General features: G+C 54.7%; 1 protein-coding gene across 2 annotated transcripts in view; it reads right to left on the reverse strand.

Moving 5' to 3' along the window:
- Nucleotides 1-16,022, reverse strand: part of LOC104149348 (DNA replication complex GINS protein PSF2) — a 35,786-nt gene that overhangs the window by 11,877 nt on the left and 7,887 nt on the right. Inside the window, exons 5-7 of one of the 2 annotated variants that reach the window (XM_068955386.1) lie at nt 12,759-15,826; nt 5,061-10,213; nt 1,962-2,037 (exon numbers count right to left, since the gene is read on the reverse strand). In XM_068955386.1, coding sequence (XP_068811487.1) covers nt 15,667-15,826 — 160 coding nt within the window. In that variant the 3' untranslated portion in view covers nt 1,962-2,037; nt 5,061-10,213; nt 12,759-15,666. The remainder of the gene's footprint in view (nt 1-1,961; nt 2,038-5,060; nt 10,214-12,758; nt 15,827-16,022) is intronic. The other variant, XM_068955385.1, reaches the window with a different exon arrangement.

The raw sequence follows: 16,022 nt of genomic DNA on the forward strand, positions 1-16,022 counted from the left end.
AAGGATAAAGCCCCGTCTTATGCAAGAGAGCCAGGGGGGGCGGTGGGGGCATGATGTTATTTTAAACTCGCGACTCCAAGCTCGTCTGCGGAAAAGGCGAGGGCGGCGTACCCGAGGGCCGGAGGGATGTCCGAGGGTCTGAGCGGCGGCCGGCTCGTGCCGGGTCTGGCCAGGACCGACGGCAGGAGCCGGGGGACGCAGCCCGCTGCCCCCGTCCCCCCCGCCGCCTCTTGGTCCCGAACCCCCCCCCGGCCCCGACGGCCGCCCCGGCGGTTCGACGGACCGGAACAAGGCCACGCAGCGCGCCCGCGGAGCCCAGAGCCGCCAGCGCGGCTTGCTTTAAACGCTCGAGGCAATTTTGGGAAAGCAGCGGGCGAAGCCTGGCGCTGGGCGCGGGCGGCGAGGCAGAGCGAGGCCCTCTCCTGCTCGGCAGCTCTGGGGCCCGCGGGTGGGCTCTGTACGTCGGGCAACCGGAGCGAAACGCGCCGGGCGACGGCAGCAAAGCCGCCGGGGCGGCAGCGGGGCTGGGACGATTCGGAGAGCGCCGGCTTCCCAATCCCCGCAGCCACGGCGCGATAAAAGCTAAGCCCCCGGCCAGCTTTATTCGGGGATATTCTTCTTTAGTTTTTAAAGGGCTTTTTCCCCCCCCTCCGCCGGGGTGTCGTCAGGAGGACGCCGACGGGCGCAGGGACGCACGCGCCAGCCGGAGCCCTGCCTTTCCCCGCAGCCCAGCGGGGGCGAAACGAAAGCGGCAGCCGAGCCGAGCGCCTCCGCAGCATCCTTCCTCCGCGCCCGGCCCGCTTCCTGCGGGGCTCGGCCGGGCTCACTCCGCACCCGGCCAAGGCGGCCGGGGGTCTCAGGTCGGCCTGCCGGGACCGGCTCTCCCTCGGGAGCGGGGATGTGCTTTGCATCCCGTTGGCAGCCTCCAGGTCCGGTCCCGGCAGCCTCGGGGATGAGGCAGCGCTGAAGACGCCTCCCGGATGCTGCGCAGCCCCCAGCGCTCGCTCCTGGCTCCAGCATCCCTGGGGATGCCCTGGGAGGAGCGGTGCAGCCAGGGAGCCAAACCCCATCGCCGCCGCCGTCTGCCCTCACGTCGGGTTTGTGCCTGGGCTCCGAGCCCTGCCACGCCAGCCGGCAGCCAGCCCCAGCGCGGGCTCAGCCCTCTGCCATTAGCGGTGAGAGCTAATGGGAGCGGCAATATTCGGCGTTTGCCCTGATTGCCCGGTGCGGGGGAGGCAGGCGCGTTAAAAGCTCCCACTTTCCTCTCTCTAATCCGGAGCTCCTGGAGACATCGTGGGCCCCATCCCCATCCAAACTCCATTAAGGAAATTAAAGTTCGGTGATAAGCGGCAGGACAGAAACCTCCCCCACATCCCCGCGGGAACCTCGGCATCCGCTCGGCCTTTCTGGGCGCTGGCAAATCCCCGGGGCAGAGCAGCGGGGCGAAACGCCCCGGCTGCGGGGAGGACGCTCGGGGCGAGACGACGGGGACCGGGGCGCCCGGCCTGGCCGGCACGCGAAGGCACGGTGGCCGGTGCATGGGGGCCCACGCTCGCCTCCTTCCCCGCTCCCAAAACCGCCGGCGCAGTCTGGGTCCGAGGTTTTTCCCATCTCTAAGGAAATCCCGATTGATTTCTCGGATGCTCCGGGGGCCGGAGCAGGGCTGTCACCCCCAGCTCGGGACCGGAGCCCAGACCGGCCACGCTGGATAGGGACGGGGAAAACCGCCCCGGATGCACCCTGCAACGGGGCGCCGAGCCGCCGGGCTCCTGACCTTCCCTGCTCCAACGCTGCCAGGAGCCCAAACCGGTCCTGCCGGCGGCAGAAACCCCTTCAGGAGCCCAGCAAAGATCCTCGGCGCGCAACCTCCCGCAGCTCTGCCGCCGCACAGAGCCTTCCTCCCCTGCCCGCGGCCGCCGGCCGGGGCGGGAGGACCCCGCCGGGCGCCGAGCCGCACTCACCTTTCGGGCAGGAGAGCTTCAGCCCCATGTTGTCATCCTCGCCGCAGCGCCCGGCCGGCCAGCCCCGCCGCTCGCCCTGCGGAGGAGAGGCGAGCGTTTCAGGAAGCGCCGCGACGGGAAGCGGGGCCGCTAATGTTTCGAGCGAAAGGAACAAGAGGGAACTTGATTGCTCGCTAAAAGCACGCACCTATGCGTGTGTGTTTGTGTGTACACATACATATATATATATATATATATATAAACACAGGCGCCCGGGCGCGGAGCGCTGCCTGGGCACAACAGGAAGCGCTGCTGTTCGACAGAAAAACCACGAGCTGATGTCATGGCGTTTCGTGACTCAATCTCGGCCGCCGAGTTTCGGGAGGAACTTTTCGCCGGGGAGGGTGGGAGAAGCACCCGGCGCTACTGCGCTAGCTCGGGGGGCTCCCGCTGCCCCGCGGATGCTCTCCCTCCGCCGGGACGAAACCTGCTCCGTCCGCTCCCCTTCTCCGGCCAGCGCCGGGCCGCAAACGCCTCCGGCCCGGCAGGCGAGGAGCTGGCGGGCAGGAATAGGATTGTTCTTGATGTAAACAACTGGTGCTGTCAGAAAAACCCCGAAGCCACGTACAGGAAGCAAAGGAGGGATGCGCAGCTACAAAATCCGCATCCCGAGCTGCGCAGCTCCGGGCCTGCCGTCCTGCCCGGCGCCGCCGACCCGGCTGAGCCCGTGTTTCGGCAGAGCGGCCGGACGCCCACCCCTGCCCGGACGGCAGCCGGGTGCCGCGAGCCGGCTGCCCGCAGGGCTCAGCACCATCCTGCCGCGGCGCTGCAGGGGACAGCGCTGGAGAGGGGGACGGGGAAAGGCGGAAGTGATAAGCTGGGTTTGATCCTGATGCCACCTCCATCCACTTTCCCCCTGGTTCGAGGCTGCTCGTTCCCCCCGGTGGGGTTTGCACAGAGCCTGAGATGAGGCTCACGGGCTTCAGAAAGCTACACCGACCTCTGGCAAGCTCTTGGGGTGCAAAAGGCTGCTCTGGGCCAGCTCTCGCCTCTCGGCCTGCAACCGTCGGGCTCTGCTGCGCGGCCGCGGGGCGCAGGGACGGGCAGCCGAAGGCGCAGACCCGACGCGCAGCCTCTCCCCTTCCAGGAATGGCAGCCAGGCTGCGGGCGTCGCAGCCCTCCTGCGAGGAGTCCCCGGAGCTGGGATCCCTGCCAGCAAACTCCCGGTCTTGCTAAGCAATGGCATCAGGTGCCTCGCTGTGAAACGTTCCCCCCCCCGTGCAGCTCGGCGCTGCGGGGCCGCGCGGCCTTAGCGGCAGCGTATCCGCGTGCCTCCGCGAGCTCTCGGGTGGAAAATTCCTCGGTGCAGCCGGCTCTCCCTCCGGTGAACCGGGGCGGCGCCCGCCCGGGCAAGGCACGGAGACGCCGGGCCGGGGAGAAGCCGAGGCAAACGCGGGAGGCTGGAAGCTGAAGTCACGGCATGTCTTAGGACACTGCCTGCTGCAGCGTTTCCCGCTATTTTAAAAGACTGAAAATCATTCTGGGCAAAACGCCTTTACTGGGAACTTTGCATCCCTCCTGCCCACGGCTGCTGGGAAAAGTTTATCGCAAAGAGGGTTGATGACTCATTTCTGCTATTCTAACCTCTCGGGACCTGCAGACAGCCAAGAAAACCCTCTTCTCCCTCTGCCCGTCCTCCGTCATGGGCTTACGGCACATTTGCAAGCAGCGCTGACGTGGTCGGGGCAGGACACCGGGGCCGGGCAGCGGCAGGGGCAACTTTCCTTGGCGCGCCGCGCTGGTTTTCACTCTGCCTTTTGCGCGGGCTGCCCCGCGGCTCCTGAGCCGAGACAGCCCCGGGTCGCAGCTTCCTCCCCGCGGCCGGCCGGGCTCGGACGTGCCGCAGAGCCGGGGACGGGGCGGATCGGAGCCCCAGCTCTGCAGCTATCGCGGTGGCTGCCCAAACGACAAGAAACCGTTCCCGCGGTGAGTTTTCCGATCTTTAGCGTCTGCTGGAGGCTCCCACGAGCCAAGGGGGGCTGAGGAGGGCTGCGCCGGGACGTCAGGGCAGACCCGCGGCCCGGACGGCGCGGGGACACCTTGCCCCGAGGCTGCTCAGACGCCCTTGGGTCTCTGGTCTCTCCGCCAGGCGTGACCTCGGCTGCTGGCTGCACGTGCCCAGCGCCCGGCCGGCAGAAACGCGAGCGTTGGCTCTTGCAGCGGTCACGCAGGTGGCCGGGAGCAGAGCCGGGAACTGATCCGGGGATGCCGCGGCACCCGTCGCAGCCCGGGAGCCCCCGCGGGTCTGGCCTGGCTGCAGGGGACAGGGGGCTGCAGGGCTCGGCCTCGGTCGCCGGGGGCTGCAGCGGGGACAGGAGCGTGCCGGGGTGCTTGCCAGCCCCTCGCCGTCCCCCTGCTCGGCTCGCTTCGCGGGTGCAAGAGACTCAGCAGCCCCCTCTGCTCCCACCCTCTGCCAGGGCTTTTATTGCATTTTCTGTCTTACGAACCGCCAAATCCTCTGAGCTCAGTCACAAAACACACCCCCTCCCCGCATCGTCCCTGCCTCCTCCAGGGAGCAGACCGGCGCAGCGAAGCCTCACCCTCGCAGGACAGAGCAGCAGCCTTCCTACCGCCGCTGCGTTTCAGAGCTGCGCTCCCGCCACCCGCAGAGCTGGGAAAGATGCTTAGGCGGAGAAATCCCCTCATCAATGTTTTAACAGACACCGCGAAGAATTTCTCTGCGGGCGGGTGGTTGCTGCTGGGGTTTCAACTTTGCTTCTGTGTCCGTCCCGGGCTCGGAGGCATTTGCATTCCCGATGAGTTCACGCTCCAGAAACCTTCAGACGCTCATTGCAAGAGTCACCAGAGCGGTAGCAGCGTCACACACGCAGAAAAGCTACACCCGAGCGAGGGCTGCGACGGAGGGGTGACACCACCCCGGGCAGCGAGGTCCCAGCAGCGCCAAGCTGGGCACGGAGCCGCCGGCTCGGAGAGCAGCGCTCCTCCGGCCCGGACAGCGAGGCAGGCGGCTCAGACACGGCAGAGAGGAAAGGGGGATGAATCCGGGACCGATCGCGGAGGAGAAACTCCCCAGTGTGCTAGCGAGGGGCCGACACTTACCCGGTCCCGGGAGCTGGAGGCACGGTGCCCGCCAAGGGCGAGTCGCATCCCACCTCGCCACTGCTCTGGACACCTCTCTGCGCCGCGCTGGGATGCGGGACGGGAGCAGGGGGCGACGCGAGGCCGGGGGGTGATTTCCGACCCGGCTCGCCCTCCCGCACCCACCCGGGACCAGCTGTGCCCTCGAAAGGCGGGAGGAGGTTGCAGCAATGGCTTTGATTTTTGCAAGGTTGGTTTCTAACCTGGTTAATCAGGTTAGTGAAGTCCCAGCTCCTCCCATCTATCCCCCCTCCACTCCCCCCCCCCAGCCCCATCCAAGCCCTGCAAAGCCCTTGGGTGATGAGGAAATGCTTTGTTTTCCTCACTCCACTGCACAACCCAGCCTGGTGCTTAGAGAGGAGTGCACCTTGCCCGCAGCCAAAGCCCATGCATCACTAAACTTCCCTACAAGCAGCTGGATTGGCTACTCAACGGCTAGAAAGGCAAGTCCCGATTTGGCATTTTGGTACCACACAATTTATCTGACCCTAGCCCAGCTTGCTGAGGGGTCTGGCAGGACCCATCGACATCCCAGAGAGCAACGCTCCATGCTGGCGCTCCCTCTCCAGCTTCAGCGGCCACAAAGGTCGTCTCTCCCCGTCGCAGGCTCCTGTCTGACCCGCCAGCCCAAAGAGCAGCCCAGCAGCGGGAGTCCGGCCACGTGAAAGGTTTCTCACTGCCCCCAGGAGAGAGTAGGTCCTGGGCCAGTGCCCGCCTGGGGCTGTCCAGGACAGAGGAGCAGAAGTGGGGCCGGTACCACCCTGCTGGGATGATGTCCAAGCAAACGCTCTGCCTCTGGAGCAGAGTCACCTTTGCATGCATTAAAAGCAGTGCAAGGCTTTTTTATTGTCACCTCCTCCTCAATTACAGGGCAAAGGCCTGGACTGGTTCCTTTTCAGACAGAGCTGAAAAGCAGCTGGGTGACGGTGTGCAGGGAAACCTGTACACACTTGAAACATGCTGCACCCTCCTCGCTGCCTATCACAGTGGTGGAGATTCCTGCCTCCAGACAGAAATCAAGGGTAATCTTTGAACTTCACCTAGAGATCAGACCAAACTGATTCCAGGAGTTTCAGAGGCCTCTGCTGAGATCAGAGCCCAACACACAATACAAACCCTGGCTGTGACAGGCTTTCAGTCTGAACAGATGTGACAGGCATAAAAGACTGGGGAAGGGAAATGAGTGGTTTTGCTCCAGCATAGTTTCTCCTGGTCCAATCCTACCATGTTTGAACAAAATCAGGGACAGGGAAAGGGTTGATTTCCTACTCAGTCTGGCTTCTCTGATTCTCCAATAACAGAGTTATTGCAAAGCTTCAAATTCAAAAGTCTGAGCAGCATGCATAGCTCAGCAGACAGCTGGCATGGGGGAAACACTACAGCCCGGGGTGGCTCCAGCAGCCCTGCTTTCAGGTACTTTCCTAAACACGCTACAGGAGCCAGGGCAGAAACATTTGAAACAGGCGCCTCCAGTTTTGCCCTGGGAAAGCAGACAGATGAACTTGTTGATGCATTTTTTTTGGCCGCTTGGCTGCAAACTGCAAGAGTTGGGAGGGGACAGGCTAAGCCAGAGCACACCAGAGCCTGGCAAGCCTGGTCATTTCAGCTCCCATCCCAACCTCAGCACATACAGCATCCCAGCACCTGGGGCCAGGGACTGCTGCCTTCAGCAGTGGTCATTAGTCAGCAGCACAAACCCTATTGGAGCATTAGACATTCCCCCTCCACGAGCTATTTTGATGCCTATCTCTGAAACTACCTGTTTGCTTCTACTAGGAAAGAACAAAAAGCCCCAAACCCAAGAGCGCTCAAATTAGCCTGGCCTGGAGCAGCGATTGTTTTTCTTGCTAAAATAGGAGCAAGGACTGCGTGAGCGACCGAAAGCTGTGGCCAGGAGGTAAATATTAGTGTGCTAAAATAACTGTGGTTTGTTTTGTGGGCTGCAACACATCTCCATCTGGTATGCTGATACCCGATACGTACAAATGCAGCTTTTCACGTCCTTCCCCCTTCTCCCCATAGGCTGAAAAACAAAGACACCCTCGGACAAGTTCATGGGGTCTGAATCGGCCTTCTCAAGGTGGCTGGGTACAGCCCAGAGACCCTCTGAGCAGTCTCAGCAGCTCTGGAGCCTTATTCACTACTGCACAAACCACCCAGATGAAAGAGATTAGGAAGATCTGGGAGCCTGAAGGTCAAGACCATGAGAGTCACCCCAAGGGCCAGATGTCTCCTTTGAGCAGCCGACAGGAACAATGTGGCCAGCATCCCTCTCTGGTCACCAAGTGCCATTCGAGAGCTTGCTCAGCAAGCAGCGTTTTACTGAACAGAGCCTCCTCCTGCCCTCAGGACACACTGTTTCCCTGTTGAGGGACAGGCAGGCTGGGGTGTGGAGAGAGGAAAGCTGCTACAGAGGCAAAGCCACAGCCCTGCAACCTGATTGCAGCCTGCTCCCTCCAGTCCCTCTCGCCTGGTCCCATCCCTCCTCAGCCATAACTCCTGCTGGATGTCGCAAGGCTGGTGCTGCAAGCTTTGCCAAGCACCATTTCAGAGCAATTGGCCAAACCACAGCAAGAGCCATCATGCTGGGGTGAAGAGGATGGACATGCTGGCTCATTAACCTTTCTTGTTGGCTTAGGCATGGAGCTGGCCCACCTCTCCAGGGGAAGGCTTGTCTCTGTCTAGACCAGGCAACTGCCCAGGGCAGTCCTCTGACGTGGCTGACAAAGCTCAGGACAACGTCGGTGGCCTGGCTGGATGTCCATCCAGAGCAAGGTGCCACCTGAAGGAGACTCTTGAGTCTGCCTGGTCCCCAAAAGCTCATTTGGGGAAGCATGGCACTCGTGCTATGGGTTCGGAGCAGGCCAGCTCTCTCCTCAGGCCCTGGCACGGCTTCCTTGGGACTCAGCTCCCTGCCTCCTGGTGTACAATGCAGGAACTGTCTCTTACGCACCTGGAAATGCTCCAGTCAGGGTTTGCTCATCTGCTTTTTCTCTAGCTTCTGACTTCACCCTGTCGCTCTGCCAAGTGCCATTTGGGCTCGTAGCGATGACTCCCACCCGAGCTGGCAGTCTCTGCCCTGTGCACCAGCAGGAGGGCTAGCGACAACCACAAGCTCCTCTCAGGGGCCGTCCCAGGCACATATGTAGCCTACGTGACATTCACTTGTTTAGCTTTTAGCCAGTTTCCTAAGGAGATGGGCCCTATGCGGTTGTGCTGTGCGTGGGTGGGTGCGTGTCCCTCCCAGTTACAGATGTGGCTGTTAGGCAGCCGGGTGCAGAGCGACTGCTTTTCTCCCCAGGCTCAGAGCTCCCAAACTTACTGGCCCCGTTCAACCCTGACAGTGAAGAGAGTGGAGAGCTCTGAAGCACTTACAAGTTTCAAGGAAGTCTGACAGCTGGGGTGAGGATGGAGGGCATCCTCATACTTTTGCCAGAAGGGGGACTGCAGGAGGAGCTCACAGCTTCTTAGATGCCAGAGAAACCTCACGGAAGAGATGTGTTACAAAAACACTAGCCACAGGAGAAGTTTCAGCTGGAGAGCCCAGCTTATTAGACACCAGAGAACCCAACAAGGAGCTGCAGCACCACAGCGAGGCAGGCTTCGCTGGTTCCTTTCAGGAAGGAATTGCTAGTTCAGAGACAAGCTGGGTCTGATTTTAGAAGGGAGGGAGTGGAAGCACCTTTCTGGGTCACGGAGTCCCAGGCTCTGCTAACACAGGCAACATAGCAGCCTGCCGCATTGTAAGCATTGCTGGCTCCGTGCTAGCAGAGCAATGAGGCAGAAGGCATTGCATTGGACCTGATGAATCCAGAGGGGAGAAAGAGGGAATAGATGTTAGGAGGGGAAGGGGAACAGAAAATGTGATGGAGCCCCATGTTGCGGGAGGGCCCTCAGTCATCTAGGGAGGGCAAGCAGGTAGCCAGAGTCAAAGCCAGGCATGGGAAGGGAGGAATACATCATGAGGAGCAACAGAGGATGCAGACTAGGGAAACTGGAGAAACTCCAACATTCCCCAGCACAGGCTCTTGGCAGGACCAGCACACTGAATAACCAGCAGAAACTGTGCAGGCAGAAAACACCCCCAAAGAAAATCCACGGGGACATTTCAGTAACCCCCTCACGAGCACATCAGGAACTGGTCCATCTGATGTCGCAAGGAGTAGGAGGCAAAGCAGAAAGCAAGCACGTACCTTAAGCACAAAACACAGTGTGCTGGGCTCTCCTGCCAGAGCCCACATCCAGAGCAAACCGCTTCCCTCCGGGCACGGATTCAGCAGTTGGCTCAGAGGCCTTGGCTTGGAATTGGCTTAGAGAACTGGCCGCATCTGCCACGTTTCTCAGCTCACTGAGCTTCAGGTTAATCTCAGCCCAGATTTCTTTTTTATCCTCTCATACAACCTCTATACATTTTTTCAATTAGGTCCTCTTTTAAGCTCCAGAGCGCATTTCTCGGAAGGGCTGCTTTGTTTCTCCTGCCACCATGAGCTCCTGCTCTGCCTCACGCTGCAGTAGCATCATGGCTGTGAAGGCTGGCTGCAAAGACTGCGATATCCCTGGCAGTGCTCCCTCCAGCATCCAGCAGAGGTGCCGCCACGGTACAACCCAGTGTGGTGCTAGCTGGTGTTCGAGAGGTCTGTTCTTGGCCGCACAGTCTGTTCCCTGCGGAAACACACTGTATAAAAGAGCACTGTGCACTTGCTGCAGAAGGCTTTGCTGAACTGTCTTGGGGGTAGCATGGGAGGAACACCTATTTTATGGCACCTTTTAGAGGATTTTTTTTTAGATTTTAGCCTGCTGTAGAGATCTGCAACACAACTTTCCACAGGCTGGAAGTATATATGAGTCGTGACTCCCTGAACTCCATTACAGCCACAAAGAGCTCGAGAGGTATGCAAAGCTAGGGTATGAAAACAAACCCTTTGCTGCACACACTGGCAGCTGCATTCCCCCAGACCCCAAGACTCCCCCTCCAAGCTCAGCAAGGCCAGGGCTCTGGTGCCGACTGTCCAAACCTCTGCTTTGGGAAACAGTTCCCAAACTCCTTCACGTGGTACCCCAAAAAACTTACCCAGTGTTTCAACAACAGTGGGGTTTGGGCCTCTGAAGAGTGCCTAGGCAGAAAGGAAGATGAGTACATTTGGACAAGAGGGATTTAGTCTGTACCAAATTAAGAAATAAAAGCAGTTGCTGAGTTGCCGGAGACACTAGCGCGCATCTGTCCCTGCGGTACACAGAAGGCTGATGGCTGGGTAATCACTGCAGTGGGAAAGGTCTCATCTAGGCACATGCTGTTCAATTATCCACTGGAGAATTGTGGCTCTGACAAACCAGTTTCAGAGGTGAAGTGGATTGTGCCTGTCAATTGGAACCGCGTAATGGCTTTATATTAGCCTGTGAGTGCACCCTTTCCACCCGCAGCCCTGCCTCCTTCATCAGGGCTATGGAGATTGGCAAAGTGCCAAGCTCATCGCTAGAAACTCTGCAAAATAAAGGCCATCTTGTGGCAGTCATTGCACAGCCACACAGAAAAGTGGACCGATTTCACCTTTCACACGAACCTATTATTGGAAACCCCAGACCACAGCCAGCAATCTGTCTTAGTCCACTCTGATGATACACCTGCAACCTTTCACAGAGTCTCCGATAAAAATCAAAGCATAAGGCGTACTTCGGGCTGAGAAGGCTAGGTTAAAACCTGGTCTAAAAGTGACAGTAAAAATCAATCAAGTCCTCAGTGGATACATTAGCACAGTGAAATCACTGCCAACACCAGAAGGCCTGATTGCAGGGTGACTTGAAAGGAAAACAAGGAGTTTGCGGTGCAGGATGCATTGGCAAAGGAGCATGCAGGAACCCCAGTCTGGAGTAACGGAGCACAGGCAGAACAGAAAGGAAGCAGCTTGCGCAGTGTCTTCTGTCCAACCCACACCACCTCATTAGAGTTCCTACAGGCAATCATATGTGACTTGAGCACGTTCAGCTCTGCTCCAGGAGCTCAATTAAAACATAAACTAGAAGCCCAGCTCACAAATGCAGGTTAAGCATATTTCCCCTTGAGAACGTTTTCCAAGCTGCAGTCAATCGCAAGTCCTCCCCTGCTAACAGTCTCTGCCATTAACATTTGCTTGCTCTTTCCGTATTGGTTTTGCCCTCCATCTGAGCATCTCAAGACACTTTACAAATTGCAGCAGAGCAGTGCAGCGACTAGGCCTCTAGCCAGGGAGTAAAGAGACCCCAGTTTCCTTCCTGCATCTGTCACTGTCACCTCCCTCTGCATGCATCTTTGCCACTTAGATAAGAAATTCTTGGGGGCGGGGGATCATCTCTCATTGTGTGTCTATGCAGTCTCAAGCAGAGCAGGGCTGGACCACAGTAGTGATGAACATCTGTCTGCCTCTAGCTCCAGCTGCGTCGAGTGAAGAGGTTTTGGCTCTTCCATCCCGCCAGCTGAACTGCTCATGAGCTTCCTACAGCCACTGCTCATGTGCTTCCTACAGCCATGTCAGTTCTAATGAGCTGAAACAGGTTACACAGTAGCTCCTTGCTCATGCTGACACAGGCTATGGGAACAGCCCATGAGCAGCTCAGCTGGCAGACTGGAGGGGGCAGGGGGGCGCAGCGGATGAGTGACAGAACAAAAGGCAGAAGGCAGACTGTTTCAATTACTGCCTGGGTGAAGGAAGAAAGAAGAAAATCCTTATACACAAACCCAACCGTGAGCTCAGAGAGAATACTGCATCCAGTACTTTCCCCAGCAGTGAATCTCTCTCTTTTTAGCATGCCGGGAAACAGTCGACCAAATGCACCCCTCATGAGAGGGCACTGGCTCTTTCCATGCATCTATTCTTCCCACTCTTAGCACTGCACAAGCCAGCAGGTGCATCACTGGGATCACTTCCACCAGGGGTCTAGTCCCAACCAGCCACTCAATGTCCTAGCCATTCCGGGTTGTTCCCATTTCTCAGTGAAAATAATGCATACAGGCCCCAAAGACACTCTGCTCCTCAGCTCCCTTCTGGGTGTCTCAAGCTGGATATGGAGTTTTTGACATGGGTATCAAAAGACTGAGGATGCCCTGGGCCAGAGAGTTGCAGGCAAGTTCTGCCTCTGGGCATGCCTTGTGGTGACTTGCATCTCAGATCAGCCTGGTCCTTTATTTCAAACAAAACACGCATGCCCAAGCCTGTTCGTTCCCCCCCACTGTAACTAAAGGATTCAAGGTCGGCACTCATCCAGATCCAGCAAAGAATAACATACACCCTCACATTCAAAAATTCAAGCACTTTGTGCTCATATTTTCAGTTAGTTGCGGGGTCTATTTATCACTGCTTTTTTGAAACAATGGGGTTGAGAGTGGTAAAAAGAACCCCACACCTTTCTAGAAGGGTTTTGCATTTCCAAGTGGTGTAGGTCCTGAGGATGAGGTAAAGGAAAAGAGTTAGGAGTTAGAGGCCTGCGCAGGCAAACACCAACTCCAGATCTTGGTTGGGGGGCGGGGGAGAAATTAACTCTGCATGTTTTTAATTGCTAACAAAACAAAAGAGTGAGACACATATATGTTCCCAGTGCTACCTTCCCGGTTATGAGGAGTCCTCTAATGGAGATGCAGACTCCTTTCCCAGGCTTTCTTCCCCCCAAAATTTTAAAAGGAGTTACCTTCAGTTCCTCTAATTAATCCGGTTGATCCCCAAGCCAGGAAACCAGCAGCTGCTCCCACAGGTAAGTTTGGTACATCAGCAGGAAAAGAGAATACGGCCTCCTCGGAGCCCAGCAGCTTCCTCATTCTTTTACATGGGCCGCTCTGGCTCCAGGGTTGCCTTGGCTTTATGAAATTGCTGTCTTTTGTCCAGCCTTCAACGCAAATAAGACAGGTGAGATAAGATCTGAGCACTGCAGTGCTTGTCCTTTTTGTTTAAAGCCAGCCCTTGCCTTTACTGGTGGCAAAACTCGATGGATCTCGCTGAAAAGCAAAAGCAAACAGAAGAAGATAAAAAAAATGGAAATATAAAGCATTAGAAGCTGCTCCCCTTCCGGCAACTTGTCTCAGTGGTTAGTCACTGGGAGCATTCATCATTTCCATCAGATTACAGCCTGATGATACACATTGTGCTTTGCCTTAATTTTATTTTTTAATTTAAAAAAATTGTTCTCTCCAAATCATTTATCATTTTAGTAAGCCTTAAGAGGGAAAGGGGGGTGGTATGTGCAAGGACAGATTAGACTGTATTAACATATATACGATCAAAGCTTGATTATATGACATCTAGTTACAGAGAATGAGAAATACATTTCCTGTGGCTCAGAAGACATACCAGCTTATATTTCAGTGTTGGTTAATAACCTCACATAACTAATGCAACATGTCTTGCTAAGATAACATCTGTCTCTGGAAACAACAGATTAGACTTCATGAGATGTTGGTACAAAGTAAGACAACAGTCGTCTTCCTGCAATACGTGTGATTTGTAGACTTTACTCTGAACATACGCTGCCAGAACATCGCTGTTCCTAGGAAATTTTACGGATGCGTAGCAAAACAGACTCTGAAATATGTTTATCTCACTGCTTGTGAGCTAGATGCGAGTTTTCATTCAACAAGTGAAAACATTTTCCTTTCCTGCAAGTGTACCTGACTCATGCTTAAGAAAGGCTATTTGTATTGTCTTCCTTTAGAACAGGAGGGCCAGTCCCTTTTGTAATCCCCATCATACCTTATTACTGTATAGCAGGGAGTCAAACAGAACCATTCAGTTCAAACCATTATCTCTCTCTTCCTTGGACAGGGAACCAAACCTCAGACATAATGGTTGTGTTGAATGTGAACTGCAGTTAGTGCCAAACCGGGCTGAACTGAACATCTCGTTCTATTTGCTATTTCACAATACGATTTTAGCCTTATCCTGTCTCTCACTAAGGTCAAGAGTAAAATTTGTGCTTATTTAAATAGAAGCGGAGGTAGACCAAGAAGTTTCGACAATCCTATCCCTCATTTTTTAAAATAAGGACACTAAGAAAAAAGTAGGAACTTGGAGACAGGTGGATCATTCGGTGGACATATGGATCTTCACTGTAAAAAGATTTTTGGGTAGGAGTAAGAAACCTAGAGAAACGGTCAAAGGTCGAGGCTACGTTAATTTGACAAACATCCAATAGAAGCAAGACAACAGGACTCATTAAGAACTGAGCATACCTAGTCCCAGACTGATGTCCCAGGCACGTGCATCAGACACAAGGTAACCAGAGCGGGCAGGCTGTCTATCTGTCCGACCCTTTTTTCTCCTCTCCATCGAAAATTCCACAAAAGATCTGACTGACGTTCCCCACATCCCTGCATTACAGCGGTGGGGGACACGCTACAACAACAGTGGATTAGCTAAAGCATTTTCCTTCCCTTGAAACCGTTACTGGTAAAAAGTGTTGAATGATATAAAATTAATTCTTCCAAGTTCATTAGTTTCACCAGGTTAAGTAGTTACAGTAATGTAGTGAAAAGAAAGAGCAGGTAAGATGCACTGCCCTTTGGTGTACCTGATTAAAAAAAACACATATAAAAATAGTGTAAAAGGAAATGATGCTATAAAGCTTTCTCATTGACCAGTAAACTTATTCTTAGAAACCAACATTGATTAGAAAGATAGGCAGAAGCTTAAGTAGAGTGTTTCTACACTCCTTGATCCAACATACTTGGATCATTTGCTTTCAACTCAGAGACACGTTTTAGGCCTGCACAAATGGACACCATATGAATCTGCTGAAAATTAGATCTGTTTAAAAAGACTGCATAAAAGTACTATGGTATTTCACTCTCCTCTTGGTAGTCAAACTCTTTCGGAAGTTTCATTCAAAATCATTAACGTGCTTCCAGTTCTTTTTACAAACCAATAGGCGAGTATTTGTTTTTACCTTGGCTGTAACTTTTTCAGGCAATAACTGTGGTTGTACGTCCACGGAGAGCAGGAATCACTGCAGCATTTAGGCATATTGCTTTAACACATTATCTGTAGCTGAGTCATACTAAACTGCTGCAAAATGGGTACCACATAAGCATGGTGCATCATCTTCAGCAGTTCACCTTTTACTACACTGATACAATACCATTTTCAAGTGAGGCCCAAAGACCAGTTAACCTTGGATTTTGTTTCTGTATTTGACCTTAAAATACCTCATCTGAGGACAAGATTGACTTTTCGAAAGATGTCTTCATAGATCTTCAAAAATTACTCTAAATATTACAAAAGCTTAGTTAAAACTTGTTAATACGAACAAAGGGGAGAAGCAGAAGTAGTTCTGGTTTTGAAGGTTATAGCAAAATTCACTACAACTGGGACTGCATCCACTGGGGCAGCTGTCACTGACAGTTTGTAGCTCTTTCATGGAATCTCATTAAAAAGATTTGACTGCTTAAGGACACATCACTCTTTGCAATGTGACATGCCACTCTATTTTTAATCAGTCGGCTTTCCACACAAGGTACTGAATATTACTCTATTTACATTCAAAAATATCATTTTTGTATCTTCAGTACATAGTGGAAATGCCCATAAGTTAGTCAGTAGAAGTCTCTCTAACACAGGTGGAGGACAGCCTTGTTGATCTCTGGGTTTGTCCAGTCATTCCGGATATCATCCAAGTGATTATCGAAATCTACAAGCGTCTCGTAGGACTTGCTGTCCAAGAGAGATGCAGCGATTCTCTGAGCTTCGGACCAATCTTCACAAAAATCACTAGAACGTAAAATAACTAGGAATTAATAGTCATCACAGAAAACCTCCATCCTCTCCTCCACTCTGGAAACAGGCCATGCAGTCTCCGGCGTGGTCATGGCGAAGGAGAGGCACATACTGCCTGGCTTTAAAAGCTGGCTGGCTGTTCTCTCTCAGTACGATGAAAAGCTTAAAGAACAACTCTAAAAGCGCTGTC

This window comes from Struthio camelus, chromosome 10, assembly GCF_040807025.1.
Source record: "Struthio camelus isolate bStrCam1 chromosome 10, bStrCam1.hap1, whole genome shotgun sequence".
In the NCBI taxonomy this organism is placed as follows: Eukaryota; Metazoa; Chordata; class Aves; order Struthioniformes; family Struthionidae; genus Struthio; species Struthio camelus.